Source organism: Camelus dromedarius, chromosome 31, assembly GCF_036321535.1.
Source record: "Camelus dromedarius isolate mCamDro1 chromosome 31, mCamDro1.pat, whole genome shotgun sequence".
Taxonomy (NCBI): domain Eukaryota; kingdom Metazoa; phylum Chordata; class Mammalia; order Artiodactyla; family Camelidae; genus Camelus; species Camelus dromedarius.
In genome coordinates, this window is record NC_087466.1 from 5,082,330 (window position 1) to 5,103,384 (window position 21,055).

Below are 21,055 nucleotides of genomic sequence, written 5' to 3' on the forward strand. Positions count from 1 at the left end.
CTGCGCGTAATTAGGAGACGGTCCCTAACGCCACGTGATCGCTGCTTCTCTGCCACCCTCTAACTCCAGGCCCACCGCAGGCGCTGCGCGCGCTCGCTAGACCCGCGTTTATTAGCGCGCTTTGAGAAGCCCGAGTGGGGCGGGGCTTCCGCCCTAACCGTGAAGGCTGACAGGAACACGCTTTGCCCTTAGCAAAGATGGCGGAAGACAGTCGACAAGTTACGCCAATCAGGAAGCATGCTGGCGCCGTGAGAAAGCGCACGCGAGTAGCAGGTGGTTTCTGCTCATGCGCCCCGCTTATTGGCGGGTAGGCGCTGGGCTCCTGAGGCGAAAGTTTGGCCGAGTGGAGGACAAGCACGAGCAAGGCGGAAAGCATTGACTTCCACTCCCTGCGCGCTGATCGTTGCTTTATTCACTGGTTAATTTTCCTAACAGACCATTGTAAACCGAAGTTAGGATGTCCTCCTGAGGAGTCTGGGAGAGCCCGTGCGGCCTCGTGCCCTCCTGTCAACGCCAGCCTTGCCCCTGCCCCCGCTCCTTCAGCTTCGCCAGCTCATCTCCCCAGGCTGGGCCAGGGCCTGGTGTTCGTTTGCAGGATGTGAAATTGGGTTAAGAGCTGATTGCGCACAGGGTCCGTGCCCTCCAGCCCCTGGTCGCTGAGCGCCTCCCCATGGCCATCCCTGCTTGTCACCGTGGACGGAAGGGCTGGGGGCCTGCGACGCTCTTTGTGGCTGCTCCCAGCCCCTGGTTCTGCCCGTTGCTTGCCTGGTCTTTGGCTTCCTACCGGGCAGCCTCCCCAGCAGACACCAGGAACCCACTGCACCCATCATACGCCTCCCAGAGACGGGACTGCTAAGGCCTTGCTCAGGTCAGTCAGGAAGCGGGCTGTTGGCACCGTGGGAGACTCAGCCTGGGAAACGCCCTCACTGAGATCTACTGTCTTGATCCCCCTTGTCATTTTTGTGTAGGGTGCTGAAGTGGAGAGTTACTTGGTGAGAGGCAGGCAGTACTGAAAACAGGAGTGGAAGCCTCAGAACTCAGACCCACCCCCAGCCTCCTTGGCCCTTCACAGACCTGGGATCCCAGGAGGTAACTTCCTCGTGCTTTGTTTGCATTGGAGGACAGTGGCTGGGTACCAAAGTTCACTGCCCCAGGAAGCTCTGAGTCACGGACAATCACTAGTAATTAAAGAGGCAGCCAGAGAGACCCAGGAGTTGCTGAATTCCTCAAGGTGAGGGAGAGGTCTGCCTGTCTGCCTCTGAAAGGGAAGATCTATGCCAACTTGGGCCACCTCCCGAGACCTGGGTAAAGCCAAAAAACCCCAGCCCTGGTAGTAGAAAGTCCAGAAGAGCCTCTGACCCCCACCATCATTAGCAACTGGCCATCTTTCTACTCCTCATTATGATCCAGACTTACACGTTTACTAGGGAGCAAGTTCCTCCCCTGCAGCTGGTTTCCCTGAGGTGTTAGGTCTCAGTCTCTCCCCTTTTCCTAATTTCTTTCCTGCTGCCACCCCATGGTACCCCCTTTCCTGTCTCAACTGTCACTGGATAGGTGAAGTTGGCACAGCTTACAAGATAGACTCTGCCATGATGCCCAGCCCCTCAGGAATCCTTAGTAATTTGAGAGGTAAGGAGACCCACTCCAGCTACTCTCCCTCTTCCTAATTCTGAAATGAAGGCTCCCCAGATCCAGCCCCGAGGTCTTTCTTCTAGCCCAGTTTCTCTGGGCGTCAGAGTGCTGGGAAGATGACTGCTACAAGGGGTAGAAACTGACAGGGAGACACCGAGGGAGCCAGGCCTGCTGTGGGAGAAGGCATTACTTTGGGGTGACTGCCCCCAGCTGTTTCATCTTCTCTTCTGAGGCTTTGTCTGGAAGCAGGACCTCCACAGTGAAACTGACCTTCTTTGCATGAATGAAGCTGTAGGTGTTGTCAAACCGCAGGACATCTGAGAGGAGGCAAAAAAACCCAGATATTCAGGCAGTTCTGACAAAGAACTTAGAGACAGCGATTTCTGTTGACTGCGCAAGGCAGTGTAGTAGGTAATGAGGATGAAGGTGGCATAAGCAAAGGTCCTTCACCTTCTGACACCTCGTCTAGCTGGGTTATAAGATGTTCATGGAGAGAAAAAAATATAAGAACATGCCAAGTGCCAGATGAGAGACGGAGAAAGTCATAGCTGTAACAGCTCAGAAGGAGGAGGCCCTATAGACAGAAATCATGTGAAGAGCTTTTTAAAGGAGTCAGAGCTTGAACCCAGTCTTGAAGGCGGCTGAGTGTTGAATGAGTAACAGCAATAATTGTCGTAATAATAATAGTAATGGTAATAATGGCTATTTATGTGTTTCAGCACTGGGCTGGCAATCTATATATGTCACTCACAAGAACTCTTGAGTTCAGCATTGGTCCTATTTTATATAAAAAGGAAGTCACTGTGTCACACAGTGAGGAAGGATGGAACTGGGATTTCCCTCTGGTCTGCACTGCTGCCTGACTTGGGCCCTGGAAAGCCCAGCTCTGTTCAGTTTCTGACAAAAGGTAAAATAGGCAAACATTCTGAATCAGGAATTTATCCCACAGAAGGAGAAATGGACAAAGATGCTCAATGCAATAATAATAACAGATGCAGGAAAACTCCAATGTTCAAAGGAGAGTTGCTTTAAAAGTTTTCATTGCAATCCATATGATGAAATAGTATTCTGTATCAAAAGAAAGAGGTTAGCTTTATAAGAAGTGCCAGGGCAACTGACAACAATACAGCCTTAGGCCAAAAAAGCAAGTTGCAGAACAATTTGTAAATAGTTTCTAATTTTTTTAATATACGTAAAAAAAAAATTGGCCTTTTCTACCTACACTGACAAGTTTTACAATTTCAGAATTCCTTCAAATATACACTGAATGACAGATATAATTCCTATGAATGTAAATGTGTGTGTACATGTCCTGTATTTTATGGAAACATGTAATGCTTCTAAAGGGACGGCAAATATTTGGTAGGGTAACAGACAAGACCTGTTAGTGGTTTCCTCTGGGGAGAGAAAATGGGCATGCAGTTGGTAGAGAAGGCTTCCAAGCCTTGGCCAAGGAACAGACTGCTTTCAACCTAACCCTTGTGTTTTTGAGAAGTTGTTCCATGTCAGTCAGACCCCCCTTCAAGAGAACAGAGTGTGAAAATGAAAACAGTAGGCCTGCCCCTTCCCTATCCTGGTCTTTTCTCACTTTTCCCAGCCCAAGACCAAAAGCCAAAAACACTGTGTATTTAATCCTAAGTAAGACATAATCCTTCTCCTTTTCTGCCCCTGGATAAAATGCATAGTTTAGACTGAGAGTAGACACACCACCCACCCTGTCTTCATGATGTGAAGTGAGGAATAGTCATTGATTTTCTCTCTGTGCCAAGGTCTTTCAGGGCCAATGGTGCCTCTGGAAAGAGGGAAGCTTCCTGTCTGCCCTGGATGACGGAGCGTTAGCAACCAGTCAGTCCTGCTAGAGGAGAAGTCTGAGCTCCTTGGGCCAAGCAGCAGGACTGCGATGGCTCTGCCTAGCGGGACAGTCTGTCCTCAGAAACAAGGAAGGGGCTGTTGTGAGGCCCATGCCCGAGGGAAGTGGCGTTCGTAAACTGTGGGGGTTCGTTCTGACACTAATCATGTACTCAGAGACTCGGGGAGCCCCCAGAGATCCTCCAGGGCTCCTTCACTTTTGTTGGGGAACTGATCCTCTTGAGAATCTGATGAAAGCATACAATTTCAGATCCCATGGAGCCCACCTTAGACCCTCTGGGGCAGTGGTTCCCGGGGGCAAAGCTACCATTCTGAAGAGACAGGTGCTGGTGTAACTCTGCCTTCTCATTTATGTCTTGAGAAAATACATATATATATTCTAAATTAGCTTCCTTTTATTTCTCATTTATATTCCAAGTAGGAGAGTATACTGACTTCTTAGTTATGTATGTAGGTGGGTTTTAATACCTGTGAATTTCATTTCGGAATAGTAGAGACATGAGACACTATTTACTATAAAAGGGAGGTGTTTGGTCTTTAAGATTTAGTTATCACTGCTCTGGAGAGTCACAAACCCCAGATTAACATCTCCTGCTCTAGCTCACTCCCCTCGTTTTAAGGAAAAAGAGAGCAAAATCTAATTATGTGGAGATACTTGTTCACTCGTAGAGTTACTGGCAAAGCTAGACTCAGAAACCAGGTCTCCCAGGGCCCAGCTGGGCTGTTCAACCTTCACACAGCGCTTCAGCTCCGCTAGACCACACTGTGTGCTCTTGGCAGACAAATTCTTGGCAGACAAAGTCCAGATCTCTTTTTCTGAATCTTTTTCTTTCCTAGCAGGGTATTCTACACTTAGGATCTCAGGAAATATTAGTTGGGAGAAGAAAAAGTGAAATCACTTCAAACTTTGGTTCTCCTCCTCAGTAACTGGGTGTGGTTGGGCCAGGACCAGAGCAGCCCTGGAGGGTTAAGGCAATCTTGCCACTGGAGACTGGTGCAGAGTTTTAATGTCTCCACTGGGTGATTATGTTCCACTTTACAGGGGGGCGCCTCATTCAAGGGCATCACCGCCCCCACCCCCCACAAGTGAGCTTGTAACCTAACTCTGGGTGCTTACTGGGCTCAGGTCTAACCTGAGTCATGGCCCAGAGGACTGCCGATCCCACCTCTGTCTTTATACCTGGGGAGGGGACATGGATGCTGGGGTCTGCCTATGCTCTTCCCAAGAATGGACAATAAGCAGCTCCCAGGCGAGGCCCCACAGGCAGTTACACATTCCATTTGGGAATGTATCCAAGAGGAACTAAAATTTGGTATTTGCAAACATAAGTCTGATTATGCTAAAAGGTTCACGGTCCTACATGGTACTACAGAGAGGTAGCAGGCAGTGCTGGAAAATGGGTTGGACTTGGCTACTGATCTTGGGTAAATTACTTCCCTGGTCTGGGACCCCGCTCTGTCCTCTGTCCCATCAGGGGTGGACGTGATCAACTCTAATGTAGGCTATGGCCAGGAGCTCCTGCACCAGGACCCTAGGATTCTCTCGTGTCTTGTCTCTCGGTGTCCGTGGATGCTCCATTGGGGGAGCAATAACATCCCTTCTCTATAACTCAGCTTCCCCGCCCATTAACACAGAGAAAGTGGAGCTTCTGTGGATGACAGTGTCTGGGCTGGTGCTAAGCTTTGCTCTCGATGAAGCCACAGTACACGCCTTCTCCCTCAGGACCTGGCAGCTCGCTAACGAGAATACTTCTCCTCCCTGGGGAGCCAGACCACAGAGCATCTGTGAGGAGGGGGCGGTAGAGACTGAAGGTTGCCTGTGATGTGGGGGAGATCGCAGGATCTGAGGCTGGGGTGATGGTGTGGACAAGTACAGAGGCTGAGACATTTGTGGGGCTGGTTCAGACCTCCTGGTGGTGCTGCCGTAGAAATGCGGCATGGGGCTTCTCGCATCTCTAGCCCTTCTCCTCCAGGTCTTGCCCTAACAATGACCATGCTGGCCACAGCGTGCTGAGTGCTGTCTGGCAGGCATTACGCTAAGTGCTGCACAGACCTTATCACGTTTCACCATCAGGTGTCCCTGTGAGGTAGAGAATTTGATCCCCATTGTAGCAATCAGGAAACTGAAGCTCAGGGAGGCTAAGTCACTTGCCTAAGGACTAGTCAGTGGTCAAGTCCATCTCAGATCAGTGATCTTCCATGCCTGGCCCCTTGGCTTGGACAGAAAGGAAACCAGAGATTTGATGAGGGTTTCGTGTGTGCGTATATGGTTTTTCTGCTTATAATGTAGTACATAATCTTTGTAAAATTAACTGTATTTGCAGAGCCAGTAGAAAAAAACAAAAGCCCTCTATAAGCCTAATACCCTAGAGAGAACCACCATTAGTGTCAGCATAGAGTCCCCAGAATTCTTTTCCCTTTCTTATAACCAAAGTATACTATATAAGCTATGTCTCATGCTTTATTTTTTTTATAACATGTCAGTTTATTCTCTTTAATGGGTATATTGTATATTGTATTCCATTGTATGGATGGGCCATGATTTAACAAGACCTTCTTAAGGCCATTTAGCTTATTGCCAGCTTCCCAAGCTGCTGGGAACATCCTTGTACCTGTATCTTTGAGTCTTTTTATAAATATTTCTGTAGGATAAATTTCCAGAGATAGAATTGCTGAGTCAAAGGGACTTTTAATCGATACTGCAAAGCAGAGCAAGGTTAAACAGCTTTCCGAATGCCGACTTGCCATTCGTTATTCCTCACGGGTAAACTTCCTGTTCCTGTTCTGTGCCCCTTTTTTGGATCAACCTGGAGATGAGTGAAGCTCAGCAGAGTCAAGGCTGGGCTTGTCAGCACTCTGCCCGCCTGTGATCCCGGTGCCTGCCCAGCCAGTTCTGCCTCTCTGCCATCTGGGGAAGGGGCATCCTCAAGAAATGTCTGATGACAGTCACAGAGCCAGCCGGAGCTGGACCAGAGAGCAGACATTCTGAACCCCTGTGACCACCCAGCCCTGTGACTCACCTATGCCGGGGGAGTATCGCTCAGCATCCTGCCCTGCTCTTGACCAGCTCGGCCACCTTGAGCTGGTCATCTCACCTGTCCGGGCTGAGGTGTCCTCATCTATGTAAGGAGAGGGTGGGGCTGATGGAGCTCCAGCCACTTCTAGTTCTAAGAGTCTGAGAGCCTAAATCCGTGGACAAAGAGGGACCTCTCAGGCAGACCGCTAGGGCAGGGGCTTCAAGCCAAGACAGAGGTACTTACAGATGCCAGGATCGCTGCAGGTGAGGGTCCCATCCTCAGGGACCAGGTGGGCATTGTACCTCTGGTTGGCCAGCACCTCCGTCATCTCCCCTGCCCGCTGCCGCTCCCCCATCTTGGTCTTCAGGAAAATCCCGAAACCGATGTCCGAACCATCCGACATGAACTGCCACCTGCAGGGCACACCCACCCATTTAGACCTGATTCTGTCTGCGTGTGCCCTCTCTGGGGTCCTGCCAAGAGGGCTTCCCCTACCCCAGCCCATCCACCAGCACCTATGGCTAGAAGGATCAGGTCCTCTGGAAGGGTCCAGAACCCTACCTGAGGACGCAGCCGGGGAAGAGGATCTCATACTCCACTTGGTGGGAGGAGCCCCGGGAAATCTGCACACTGTGCTCATACTGCTGCTTCACCTGGTCTCGCACGTAATACTTCTTGGGGATGTCGCCCCCGTAGTTGATCTGGAAGCAGAGCATGGAGTGAGCTGGATGTGCACTTGAGCCAGGCGTCCCTGGTCACCTCCAGCCCCTGGCAGCCCATACCTTGGATTTACACTTGGGGTTTCCATCAGGGTCAGTCATGGTGCCCCCATACTCCACGGGGAGCTGGTCAGGGCTGACATATTTCAGTAAAACCTCCTTCCAGTTCGCTGGCAGGAGAGGGAAGGAGGGAGAAGAAAGAATCACCACAGGCAGAATTTCATCACCGCCCTGGAGGGCTGCACAAAACAGGCAGGAAAAAACCCCATCCGCCCCTGCACACACAACACAGCCATTGGGAGCACATGGTGTACACAAACTCTGCAAGGGGGCTGGAGAGGAGCCGCCACCCAGGGCTGCCCTGCTCTGGACCAGGAAGCCGGAGACCTGGGGGCCTGTCCTCACGGCCTCTGGCCAGCTGATCAAGCTGAGGCAAATCACTTCATTCTGAGACTAGTGCCTCCTGCCCTGCAAGGTTACGGTGGGAGTGAAGTCAACTAAGTATGTAAAGAGGGTGTTGTAAACTGTAAAGTGCCCTACCTGTATGAGAGTGTATTCTCACTCCCAGGAAGGTGATACAAACACCTGAAGTGCAAGCAGAGGGGACAAAGAGAGGGAAGGACATTCCACGCAGAGGGAACAGCACATGCGTGCGGCAAGCAAGAGGACCTGAACCAACATGATCTGCCTGAGTTAGACTGAATGTGACGGCACGACCATGTGTCTCGTCCCCCACTGTCACCCACTGTGCCCAGTCATGATTTAATGAACTCATCACTGTAGAGTGGCCCCTTAAACAGGGTCCCTTGGCTTTACCCCAGCCACAATTTCACTTCTGCTTTTGTTTGGCCACCAGTGATTTGGCTCGTTTTTAAATAACCAAGCCCTTTCCTGGCTAGGAGGGTTTGACTCAAGGGCAACCAATGCTGACATCCACTTCTCTGCCATTCCAGATTCCTAAACAAGTATCAGCCACGGACAGTATTTCGATACTGGAAACCTCTCCATGCTGACTACAGAGACCAGATATGGGCAGCAGCTCCAAGTCCCGGAGTACCATGCGCCTCCTCTGTGGCAGGTGCTGCCTGGAAACCCACAGGGACGGTCCAGGGTCTCCCAGCCCTCAGATTTCTGGGGACCTGCGACCAGGCAACTGCAGGGACATCGTGCCTCTTGTCTCAGGGGGCTTGCATCTGTGCTAAGCTCCAGTGACCAGCCCAGGGTGAATTTCTTCCTTCCTCTGTTGAAGATCCTGTACCTTCCCAGCCTGAGGCGGGTTTGGTTGAAAGGGTTTCAGGTGTGGGTGGGGGAACAGACTGAACCTCCTCCGCAGCTTGGCTGCCAGGAAACCGAACACGCTCATGCTCGTGGTGGGTGGCAGCCGCAGAAAAGCCAAAACTCATCAGAGCCTTTTGCTTAGATTTTGTGTGTCATCCCCCAGCTCAGCTGGAGGGTTGGAACAAGGCCAGGAGGACCCCTCCCATCTTACAGAGAGAGGACTGAGGCAACAAGGGGCAGAACTTGCTCCAGAGCCACGAGAGGTGCCCAGAACCCCGGGCTCTCCAGACTGCCTTGCGCCACCCGCAGGGCTCAGCACATATCTGGAAAACCGCTACTTTCAGTGCAGTGCCTAAAGGTGAACACTCAGAAACCAGAATTTCCTGCCTCCGAGTTCAACTCCACGGGTGGCGCTAAGCCGTCCCGGAGCTGGTCGCAATCTGCCTTTCTAGGCTTTTCTCCCACCGCTCCATGTCGTGCTCCAGCAAACCTCGAATGCTGTCTGTCCCTGGCTGGCTTGAGTCCCGTGTGTCGTCTTCATTGGCTCTCCCTTGTCCCCTGATGTTCTCCTGGCTTCCCTGACTAGCCAATCCCTGTCCACCTGCTTCCCCGCCAACCTCGCCAGTCACTTCCCCTTCTCCCTGGGGGGTTCCTTTTTCTCTGACTGCCCTCGAGCCTGGATAGCCCCCAGGTCCAGCCTCTGTCCTGTGGGTCTTATCTTCTCCCAAGGGTTTAGTTGCTGCCTCTCTCTGGTAACTCCCAAATCTCCAGACTGGAGTTTGCTCCTAAGCTTCAGGCCCAGATCTCCCCAGCTCACAGTATCTGCACATCCCACGGACTCCTCAAACCCAACTTCAGGCTTATCCTTCGTTCCCCAGTCGAACTAACTGCATCAGTGTGACGGCAATAGTCACCCATGCCAGATACAGGGAGCCATTCAAGATTTCTCTTCCTCCCTTCCCACATCCAGTCAACTTAGCTCTGCTCCTCCACTTCCTACAGAAGTCTGAAATCCATCTCTCCCATCCCTACCGCCCCCGCCCTGGCTCAGGCTGGCAACACCTGGTGTGTGGACTGTGGCCAAGGTGTGCAAACTGGTACCTGTCCTTCACAGTCTCACCAGTACTCCCCGGCTCAGAGCTCTTCTCTGGTTCCCAGGGGCCTGCAGAGTCACATCCCAGCCTCCCAGCACGGTGCCCTGGACTCTCTGCAACCTGGCTCCTGGCGCCCGGCTCCTTCTCCATGCCATCTCTTTCCTCGCCCTGCCATGCATGCCAGCTGCCCATGCCGCAGGGTGTAAGGTCTTTGCTCGAGGCTCTTCCTTCTGCCCAGTAGCTTCTTGCCTGGCTTCTCTTGCTGCCCTGCTCATTCCAGATCTCTCAGCACCGGGAGGCCTCGCCCCCTCCCCAGGTCAGGCCGGGTGAGTTCCCTGGCTCAATGTTCCCACGCGCTTTCCGAGTCCTCTCTTTGACACTGGACATCTCACGCTGATACACATCTGTTTGTGTCTCCCTCCCCGAGAGGCCACGAGCTCTGCAAGGGGCCCCGTCTTAACCATTGCTGCCTCGGCACCTGGTCCAGGGCCTGGCAGACAGCAGGTGCCCATCAAGTGAAGCCACGCGTCCTTGCCCCCATCTGAAAGTGACCCCTGCTCCTGTGACCTCCACGGCACCTGCTCTGTGCCGCGTCCGTGCCTTTTCTAGTTTGAGTCCTAGCTTTTTCTCTAAAGGTCTCTCTCCCATTTCACTGCAAGCTTCTGGAGGGCAAGGACTGGTGTTTCATTCATCTTTGAATTTCTTCCAGAGGGTCTGAGAGAAAGAGTTCTTAGGAAAACAGGCAGGAAGTCTCCTGCTCAGCCCCAGCCTGCTCCTGGGTCCCACCGCTACCAAACCAGCAAAGGGAGCCTCCACCCAGGCCGCTGTGGCCGCATCTCTATGGCCATCCCCAGCTGGGCCCCAGGAGTCTGGGCTACTCACCCCCCAGGACCATGATCTTCTTACGAGTGTCCTCACTCAGGAAGGGTTTGATGAGGTTATAGGCCACAGGAAACAGCTTGGGGGCTGGAACAGAAACCAGGCAATGTGAGGCCGGGCCCAATGCCCTCTGTCCCCAACAGCGTCCTCCACAGCCCCCCGTGTCAGGCCACACGCTCCCTTTCCCATCTACACAGTGGGGATGGTCCTCCTACCTCACCAAGTTGGGTGTCTTGAAGGAGGTAACAAATAATGAAACTTTGTGAATATAAATCGGTCTGCGTACGTCATGGGTTGGTCTTCAGAACGTGTCCTCACACCCGCCGCTCTGCCTGTGGCTCACTCTATTTCACTCTCCTGACTGTCCCAGTAGTACTTTTGGCCCCTCTTTCCCATTTGGCTTCATCACAGGTTGTTCCCAACTTACCTTTAACAATAAAAAGACGCTTCAGTGTTTCGGGATAATTTTCCTCAAACATGCAGAGGAACTGTGGAAACAAAATCACTAAGTCCAGCGGGCTCAGATCTCTCGGCTTCCTCTGACTTCCCCCACCGCCTGGGCCTCCCGGCAGAGGGGCCCACCCCATCTCTTCCCTCCTATCCCATGCCCATGCTGGCCCTCACCTCTCCATAGGCCTCCACAGCTGGCTTCCAGAGATGCTTGAGGCCAAGCCCCTCACAGTCGTAAATCAGGGTGATGGTCTCTATCTTCTTCCCTGTCTGCAGGGGACAGAGGAGCAGAAAGTCACACCAGGCTGCTCCCCCCGACCACTGCAGAAGCCCACCACGGTTCAGGGAAAATGCTGATTATACCTCGCACCCCTGTTGCAACTAGATCTGTGCAGGCCCGGCTCTAGGATTTTCCAAATCAAGATAATTACCCCAGGCCGGAATTGTGGCCTAGACAAATCACGCGTCCTGTCTAGATCTCCGTGTTCTCATCCAGTAAACAACTGGGTGGACCGAGATTACATCTGAGGTTCCTTCTGTTCTGCAGTTTGACCTGGCGGCCTCCCTCTTCCTCTGCACCCCTGCAGGGCTCGGGCCGTGGGGCCTCGTGGGGCCCTCACCTCGTAGGCACAGATGCTCTCTGTCCAACCTGAGCCCTTAGGGTGCACCCCTGTCTAATGCTTCTCTGCATCCCGAGCCCTGTGGGGCCTCCGCGCACAGTCAACGTGGACGACTGTTGAAACGTCCCCAAGCGTATCACATCGTTTCACTGGATCTTTACAACTGCTGAAGAGGAGGGAAGGAGACAGGACCGTGGTGGCTCCGGCTTGCTCTTCAGTCTGTTTTCAGTAAGAGAATCAGTGTCCTCATCTTTGTTTGAATACAGGGTTAGAGGGGCACAGACTGCGAGCTCATCGACACCAGTCCAGCACCCAAGTACTTGTCCAAGGAGAGGGTGGTCAGGGGCAGAGATTCCACTGGTACCCAGATACATAAGGAAATAACAATAATGTAGTATGTTTCTTATGAAGCTAAATTTTATTCAATTTAAAGGACTGCCCTTTATTCTGAGTTTATGCCATCCCTGTAGTTTGGGGGGTTAATTATGGCAATAATAGCTGGTAAGTTTTTTCTAAGTCCTCACTTGAGAAAATTAAAATTTGGCCACATACGTCAGTCCCTAAAACTGAAATTTCATTGGCCTGGGGCTTAGATCCCTGTGTGACATCCCCGCTCCTGCTTGAATGCCTCCACTGTGCTTCACTTCTTTTCGACTGTGCAGGTCCACCCACCTTTTCCGTCTGGCGGGCACACTCCCGCAGAAGCAGCTCGCAGTCCCGCATCTTGGTCCTGAGTAAGTCCTGTTTGGAGGCTGAGAGGAGCAGACCCTTGGCATCCAGAGGTCCAATGATGTCATACCAGATCGGGCAGCCGTCCAGGTCGTAGCCACACATACCCCCGGACAGATACTGTTGGACCACCTGGGCCAAGACAGACAGGAGGCACCTGGTCAGCAGGCCCAGGATGGCCACGCCTTTCCCACGTCCAGGGCCTTCCTCGGGGTCCATCCTCCCCTGGGTGCCTGTGGATACCCACTCTGGGAACTGTGAGGGCTCACTCAACATTATCAGACCTTTCCTCTGAGGGTCCCAGTCCCACAGTCCCAGGACCCAGACTGTGGGTCTAACAGACCTAACGTAGGGATGGGTGGGATAGTCGGTCCTCACCTCTGGAGGCTGCCAGCTCTCGATGTTGTCAATGTCCTTTTGCTTTCGGAACTCCACATGCTACAGACACACAATCAGGGCTTTAGACAAGCAGGGCCAGGGTGGTGGGGGTGATCCTTAATAGGCATCGAGCAGTGAGCAACAGCACGAACGGACCGCCAGACCACAGGTAAGTCACGAGAAGGCAGCTGGCGGGAGCAGAAAAGAAGGAGCTGCCTGTTCTCCAGGCCTCAGCAGAGCAGATTATAGTTCTTGGCTGGCCCAGAACTATGAAAGCTCTGTGTTTCCAGGGAAGGGAATGCCCTTTGTCCCAGAGGATAAGGCAGTAGGGGTCAGGTAATACTCAGATTTTTTGTCACATAAGCCACAGGCTGTGATCAGGGTGGGAGGGGTGGATAAGTCCAAGCGCGGGATGATTCTCGGGGGCAGGGATGAGGCAGCAGTGGGTTCAGATCTCACCTTCCGAAGCATGGCCTCGGACTTCTGCAGGTCAAAGCTTCTTGCTGTAACAGGGAAAGATGGTCAAGGTTAGGCCAGCAGCCTGAGTGCCAGGGACGGGGAGACGTCCCTGTTCCCGTGCTGGGGCCCCAGCTGATTCTCAGATCACCCCGCATGCAGAAGCTAATGTGAGGGCATTCACTGAGGGCTTCTGGAAAACCACAACCCCGGGGCTTGCAGGGAGAGCAGGTTCAGGGCAGGTCAAGGCAGCACCGCAAGTTCAGGGTCAAAAAAGTTTGACCCAAGTGGATGCAGTCGGGTGAGGGGTCTTATCACCTCTCAGGGAAAGCAAACCCTGGATCCCCTTATCACAGAGCCTTCTCTTTACACAGTTAACCGCCTGCACAGTCTAACTTCCAGTCCTGCGAACTTGACCTGCAGTTCAAAGATGAACACAGTTGCCCCATAATCTGGGGCAGAGCTGGCAGAACATCCCAGCAGGATGGAGGGAGGGGTGATGAGACTTGAGTCAAACTTGCCAGGTCCTCCTCCAGGACTCACACGTAACCCCCGGGAACACAGAGGGCCTTCCGCCTCCTCCGGTTCCTGGAAGGTTCCAGAACTAGAATTCACCTGGGCTAGCTCAATTTTATGCACAAACCACAACACACTGTCCGGCTCAGGCCCAAACACAAAGATTTCCCTGTCCCTCAACGCCACCTGCTCCCAGACAATCTGAGTTGCCATTTGCACTCAGCCCTCGTACTGAGCCGAGACCCTCTCAGGAGACACGCAGAGAGGAGGGGGTCTTCCTCAGCCACGTGACCACCTTGCCACTCTAAGTCCCCGCTATTACACAGCCCACCACAGACATCATCAGCCATCCTTCACAGCTCGGTTTCAAGTCCACGCAGACAACTTCCCTTTGGATGTTTTCCAGTTTGCCATCGCCTCTCGAGTGTGTGGTCCAGAGCACAGGTGTTGTCTACCCTTCAGTTAAATGCAGGAACTTTTTTGGCAATGGGCCAGACCCTTAACTCGGGTGACACAGTCAACTGAAACCCCCAAATCCTTTCCACCTGTGCTGCTGCGTGGGCTCTCTCCCAGATGCCATGAGGTGGTTTTCTGGATCTACCCCTGTCAGATTCCACCTTGTTACAGTCAGCTGCATTTCATCCCTTAAAGACTTTCTGAGAACCAGAAAGTTTTTTTTTTTTTGCCATCAGACCTATAAACTGTTCATCCTCTGTGGATCAGACACCCAGATCTGCTGACAGCTCTGGAACCTGGGCCAGACAGGCTGCCCTCTGGACTGTCACCGGTCCCTTAATCACTGCTCTCCGGGAGTGGCCAAGCACATTCCCTGACTCTGCTATCATGAAAAGCAGCCCACTCTCCTGTGTCCAAAGGGTGAATCGAGATTTGACCAATGCCACGCCCATTGTGGGTGCTAGACACACGTTTCCAGAAATGAGCAGCCTTCCGTCCTGGGGAGTACCTTCTGACAGCCACACTTCATGTGCCATGGTGGCAGCAGGGGACAGCTTTCAGAGGAATATAATCTGGTTATGCATCTCAGCCTTCCCATTTTCTCCCTGTTTGACCTTGGACAAGATACTGCACATCTCTGGTCGGATCATCTAATGAGCTAGAAACACTTGGAAGATGCAGGGCACCATGCTATGATGATGCAGGAGCCCAGCTGGACCTGAAAGCGGGAATCCTCCACAGGAGGGTCATCCCCAACTGTGAGGAGTCATCTTCCTAGGGAACAGGTGTGGTGGTGAACTGTGATCCCCCTTATCTCAGGGAAGCTCTCCAGTTAACCCTTATCTGCTGGAGTCCAACATCCAGGGTTCTCCAGGGCCCTCTCCGAGTTACCACTGCCCCTGGCAGCACCAGCCTGATGCCTCCCCAGGCCTGCTGAGTCAGACTTCTCCAGGGCTCCTGCCACCCTGGTCAGGGGCAGCTCGAAGCATGACTTAGGGCACTGCCAGAGAAGCCGGCCTGAGAGCAGCTGTCCTGGGTTCTTATTTGATCGCTTTCTTGTCCTGGAAAAGGAGACTCAGTCCTGCTCTGCCCCGCTCACAGGGTTTCCAGCACCTCCTTGTTTTATTCTTCCATCTGACCCTCCCTGCTGAGGTGCCAAGACTCAAGCACGGTCAGGGGGAGGCAGCAGAGATTTGTGGGACTGCTCTCAGGCCTGGGGACCACAGAAGACTGAGCCCATGTTGGGGAAGGAGGAAGGGAGGAACCCAGAGCTCACTCACACCTACGTTAGAGGAAGACGTTGGGCATGTGCCTTGTAAATGTTTTCTTTAGAAAGAAAAGGTTTCTTAAAAAAAAAAAAAAAAAAGGGGAAAAAACCAAGCAAAGCAAGGCAACAAAAACCCTAATTGAAATTCACAGTAGAGCATGACCAGGCCTGAGCTCCTGCCCAGGGAAATGTGAGGCACAAATAGATACCTCCTCTGTTGCAAGAGGCAGGGCTTGGCTTTGGGGGGCAGTGGGGGCTTTCTGGAGAGAATGCTGGCCAGGGAAGCAGGGGCCCTAAGTTTCTGCCTGATTCTGCTTCGCATTAGCTGTGTGCCCTCAGGTAAGTGCCCTCCCCTGTCTGAGCCTCAGTTTTCTCATCTGGCAAATGAGGATGACCACACTCTTCTACATGCCTGCAAAGAGAGGGGTTATCCCAGGACTGGGGAGTTGGTGGTGCCTGATAAACCAACTGCCAGGGCCCCGGGCTGGCCTTCTCTTAGATAAGAGAGAGCTGCAATGTTATTCAGTTCAGCAGCTCTCTGAAACCACACTTGCCCCCCAACAGTAGCCGGGGAGTTTGCCTGATCATCTTGCGGCTGGCCCTTTAATGCAGCGCAGTCTTCCCACTCTCCCCACCCACCCGCTTCTAGCCAAAATATCCTCCAGCTCTGGACAGACTCCACAGCCGCCCCCTCGCTGCCCCTCCACCCTCTCTGAGTGGGCAGAAGTGTGTGTGGGGGTCACAGCTTTTTGGGAGGAAAAGGGCAAGTGGCACCTCCAGAGGCACACAGGGCCCCACGTGGCTCTCCTAGCAGCATCTGCCCTGGGGCACCTGCTGGCAGCTGCTCAAGACCCTGACAGCACTACTCAGTTCCTGGACAGAAAAGGAAAATACATCACTTCACCTGTCCCAAGACTCCGAGGGTATGTATGTGTGTGTCTGAGTCTGTAAACAGTCAGCCACGATTTGTACTTTAGCATTTGGGACTATGATTCTATATCATGATTTAACCTCTGCTAATCTAACACAGAGGAGGAATCTTCTCTATTATTTCTATGTCTGGCAATAAAGTTTCTAGAAAGAAAAAAAAAAGTATGTCACAAGAACAGGAGAGGGTGGCACATGACTTGAATCCCAGGAGAGAAGAGAGAAAAGAGGAAAGATTTCAGGAGTTGGGGCATGGGGTTGAGTTTGACCCTGATGCCAGTACAGACATGAATACTTCATCACCATGGGCACAGCTCTGTCATGTCCCATCTCGCCATAGACAGGGCACCCTGTTTCATCCTGCTCTCCCAGAGAGGAGCCTAAGACAGATGTTCACTCCTGGCCCAGGTACCAGAGGCAGGCCGGGGCAGAGCTGGAATAGAACTTTGGGCTCTGAAGCCAGATGGTGGCTTGAGAGGAGTTTCGCTACCTAGGTCGGGCCGAACCCCCGGCTCCCCGTGTTCTCCATACTCTGCACCTTCTTCAAGCAGCCTAAACTGCTGGCAGCAGGCGGCCTGCCCTCTCAACAGGCCACAGAGGGGCCCTGCCTCTCCCAGGGCAGAAGACTCTTGCTTCTAGGCTTGGCTCTGCCTCCAACTTCCCACAAACCTGGAGCCTTTCTCGGCTTTTCCTCAAGCCATGCCCCACGTCCATTAGCAGAGTGGATTTATCGAATGGATGGAAAGGGCACTGGCTGGGAGTCAGCTGAGCAGGGCTCTAGTCCTTCTCTGCCGGCAGTGCAACACTGTGTGACTTGGGGCAAGTTACTTTACCTCTCTGAGCCTCAGTATTGTTGTCTATCCTACAGGAGGGTTGAGATTGTATAACAGCCAAGAACCCTTTTGGTTCTACAGGTTGAATACTCCAGGTTCTGAGACTGCCAGCGGAAGGGTTTCCAGAGGGCACCATTCTGTTACCCAGAACAAGTCCCTGCCCCAGAACAAGCCTCCCACAGCCCCTCTTCCCTCACCTCGGAGCCAGCGCAGAAGAAAATAGTCATCTGGATTCGGCAGGGTGGGCAGCACATCCTGGACATTCTCCCGAAACTGTAGGGAGAGGCAGTGGGGTGAGTGGCAGGTCCCACCCTGACCACCCTCTGCCCGGGACTCTCGTAGGAGCCTTTGCCAGACCCCTGCTCAACACGGGTCAACTCTGCCAACACTGGCTGAGCCCCTGGGCTGCACAGGACCCTCTGTCTGTCGTGCTGCGGGGTGCTGGGTAGCAGGAGGAAGTGGGAAGGAAGTAAGACACTGCCCCTGCCTGGCTGTGTGCACTAACACACTCCGGAGTGATGGGTGGACAGATAGTCTGGTATGTGCTACAGTAAAAGCTTCAGGTTTTTAGTCAGCTTACCAAGCATTCCTCGTGTGCCCAGCCCTGAACCTGGCACTTCTTCACTCCTCACTCAGAGTCTCTAGGGGTATGACTGCCCCCATTTTACAGGTGAAGGAATCAGAGCTCAGAGAGGCTAAGTAACATGCCCAAAGTCAAACAGCTAGTAAGCAGCAGAGCTGGGATGCAAACCTGGGTCTGTCCCAGGCCACAGCATGCACTTCCCACGTGGTATTCTGCCCCTTTAGTAATGGAATGGTGGGCACTGTGCCCGGGGACCAGAGGGAAGGAAGAGTTTGATTCTGACTGGGGCCAGGAAGAGGGTGGTCTCATATGACTTTATATAAAAAATGACATTTGACTGGGTTTGAAGGGCTTTAAAGGCAGCAGGGAAAGGGAGGAGGCAGTCCAAGTGGAGGGAACTGCTCCAGCCAGAAGCCCTGAAGGGGGAAGGTGCAAGGAGTGCCAAACAAGAGGTGGACAGTGACCCCAAGGATGGCCACGCCCACCTCCAACTGCTGGCTACCCAGTAGGTGAGCACACCCCGAGGTGTCCTCCTCAAGCCTCCTGCTCCCAGCCACTCACCTTTTCCTAGTCACTGACCCTGCGGGGCAGCCTCAGACAGGACCAATGGGAACCCGCCACCTCTGCCCCTTGCCTAGGTCAGCCAGGGACTCAAATCATCCAATCCCCCAAACAGCTCCCAGACCCCCAGGGAAACTGGCATGAAGCCACCCCTCACCAAGGACCCTAGCCAGCCCCCGGTTTCTAGTTTAATCACCACCTAATCCCTTCTCTGCCTGACTTCCCCTGCAGGTCAGCAGTAAAATCTGAAACCTCCCTATCCAGCCTCCCTGGGATGGGGAGGCCCAGCCTGGGGCAAAGCCTTCACAGGGCTGGTGCCTCGGTCCCACTGCATAGCAGGAGACATCTGCCCCCACCCCTTCCCAGCTGTGGAGCCTCCAAACCTTGAGACTGGACTCAGTTGGCTCCAGCTCAGAGAACAGCAACCTCTCCTCTCCCCAAGGGCAGCAGAGGAGATCCAGGTGGCAGGGAGAGGGTTGGGCTCTGGAACTATTGCCCCCTCCTCTGCCCAGGCGACAAGGCAAAGCCAGGCTTACCTCCTTGCCTTCTGGAGAGCAGCATCAGCCCAAGTCCCCATGCAGGGAGGGGCCTGGGTTGCAGGACAGGGGAAGACTGGTCTCAGCTCAAACTAACCACAACCCAGCGAGTCACCCGCAGGATCTCAGGCTTCGCACTTGAAGGTACCCCTTCAACATCATCTGGCCCAGTCTCCTCAATTCATCTCCTCAAGGAGCAAACGGAGAAGGACCGGTTTTACCCAAGGTCGCAGGGAGACCTGGTGCCAGAGCAGGAGCCATCCAAGTCTCCCAAGGAGCCCTCTGGGCCCTCCCCATCGCGCCCCTGCAAGAGGAAAACCTCCCGGAAATGGGAGGAAACCTGGGGCCCTGCCCCTGCCCCTGCCCCCAGGGACCGGCTGCGAGTCCGGGGGATGAACGTCGCCTTTGTGCCCTCAGCTGCCTCCGTGGGCTTCCAAGCAACCGCTTCTTCCCAGGTGGCAGCGCCAAGGGCTCGCTCGGGACTGGGGCCGGGGCGGTCAAACTTCCCCGGGGCCCCCTCGGCGGCGGAGGGAGGGAGGGAGGGGGCGGCGGCGGGCAGCCCGGTGCCGCCGGGTGCTGCTGCCTCCGCCGCCCCCCACCCAGCCCCTTCCCCGCTCGCTGCCGCGGGAGGACGAGGGCCACCGCCCGGGGCGGGGCCGGGCCGGCGTGAGGGCTCACCTTGGCCAGTGCCTCCTTCTGCTTAGGGCTCAGGTCGCCGACTCTGCCGCTCATCGTGGCTCAGGCTCGGGCGCGGCGGTTGCGGCAGCAGATGGAGCACGGACTCCTTCTCCGCCGCCGGAGTAAAGTCCCAGCCTTTTGCCGGGGCCGCGGTGGCGGCCAAGCCCCGCCTCTTAAAGGATCCCAAGGGGCGGAGTAGGGAGAGATGCGCTGGGCGCAGCAACCTCTGACGCGGGCCCCCTCCGCCCTCTTGAGGAGGACACCTGGGCGGGAGGCGAGCAGGAGTGCCACCCGGGCCGGCCGAGGCCAGTGTCCATCAGAAAAACAGGAAGTATGGGTTCCAGTCCCAAATTTACCCTTAGCTCACAGTGTGACCTTGGAGGAGACAGACACCTGAGCTCTCCGGATCTTGGTTTCCCTATCGAGATGCTATCTAATGAGTTCTAAGATTAGGTTCCTACGGTGCAGGACCTCTCCCCCCAACACGGGAGGGAGCGTGCCTGGTGCCTCTGTAGGGGGCCAGGTTCCCTGAGTCTAGACATCGCCCTGCCTCCAGCACAGTCGTATTGGCCTTTTCTCTCTGGGCCCTTGCCCTCCTCCTGTCCTGCCAGTTTTTGGACCACTGCTTCCAACCCAGCTTGGGGACCTTTCGGTGTTAACAGCCTTTCCCCTCTACCTGTGGGTCAGGCAGGCGGGCTGAGGGGCTCACGAGGCATAGACCCCATCGCCCCCCAGCGGGGGGGGGGGGGGGCTGTCCTCTACTTTTGACCTTCTCAGCACTCCAGGAGAGGCTTCCAAGGTGCTCGCACCCGTGGCTGGCATGGAGGGGGGTGCTTCCTCCCAGGGAATCAGAAGACCTGAGTTTGAATCCTACATCTTCCACTCCTTTTTATGAGACTTCACTCAGCAAGTGTCACCTCTCTGAATCCAATCTTCTTCATTCACTAAATGGAGGTGAGTGATCTGGATTTCAAGTCAGCGTGAGAGGATAAAGCAAGCTCATATACAGAATTCACTCAGTGCAGTGCCTCACACAGCATCCACATCTGTGACCACCCGCAAGTCCACCATGCACAGCCTCCTTTTGCTGCCTGCCTGGCCTGGCCTCTGGGTGGGGATGGAAGAAGCCACAGTGAAAACGATGGCCCCATGAAAGCTGGCCTATCAGCTTATCTGCTTCCCCTGCTCACACCCAGGGGCCGGAGCTGTGGGTTCCCGTGTGGCTGCAAATCTGACTCGTGGGACAAGTGCCATCTGACTGTCCTGCCATGCCCCAGTCACAGCCCCTTCCCCATACAATGAAGCCATTTCCTACTTTCCCAGCTTACCAGCCGTCCCCCTCTGCCGGGGTTCCCCCTCCCCCACTCTAATCCTACCTCCATGGCAGCAGCTGGTCACATGCCTTGGGCCATACTCTCCTTCTTCTGTGTTCCAGGCCCTAGGCGCTGTTCTGGGGACCCAGATGCCATCTTGACCTCCCAAAGGTAAGGCACAGGCACTATCAACTAGAATACAAGGGCAAGATACATGTCCCAAAGAGAGCCAGCAAGTGCCTGGGAGCTTAAAGGGGGAGAGTT

General features: G+C 54.1%; 1 protein-coding gene across 5 annotated transcripts; it reads right to left on the reverse strand.

Annotated features, from left to right (window-relative positions):
* Positions 1–390: 390 nt before the first annotated feature.
* Positions 391–19,620, reverse strand: LOC105099445 (SEC14-like protein 2). 5 transcript variants are annotated; one of them, XM_031443067.2, is made up of 13 exons: positions 19,479–19,620; positions 17,318–17,393; positions 13,125–13,168; positions 12,666–12,725; positions 12,231–12,419; positions 11,113–11,208; positions 10,916–10,976; positions 10,492–10,575; positions 7,301–7,407; positions 7,080–7,219; positions 6,762–6,931; positions 6,522–6,620; positions 5,660–6,308 (listed from the first exon to the last, which is right to left on the reverse strand). In XM_031443067.2, exons 1-13 carry the CDS (start codon positions 19,530–19,532, stop codon positions 6,304–6,306), a joined length of 1,185 nt encoding a protein of 394 aa, XP_031298927.1. In that variant the 5' UTR covers positions 19,533–19,620; the 3' UTR covers positions 5,660–6,303. The 5 variants fall into 5 exon arrangements, with proteins under 5 accessions (XP_031298926.1, XP_031298927.1, XP_031298928.1 ...); XM_031443066.2 differs by lacking the exons at positions 5,660–6,308; positions 6,522–6,620 and adding an exon at positions 391–1,949; XM_031443068.2 differs by lacking the exon at positions 6,522–6,620 and having other exon boundaries at positions 5,663–6,308.
* Between the last annotated feature and the right edge of the window lie 1,435 nt (positions 19,621–21,055).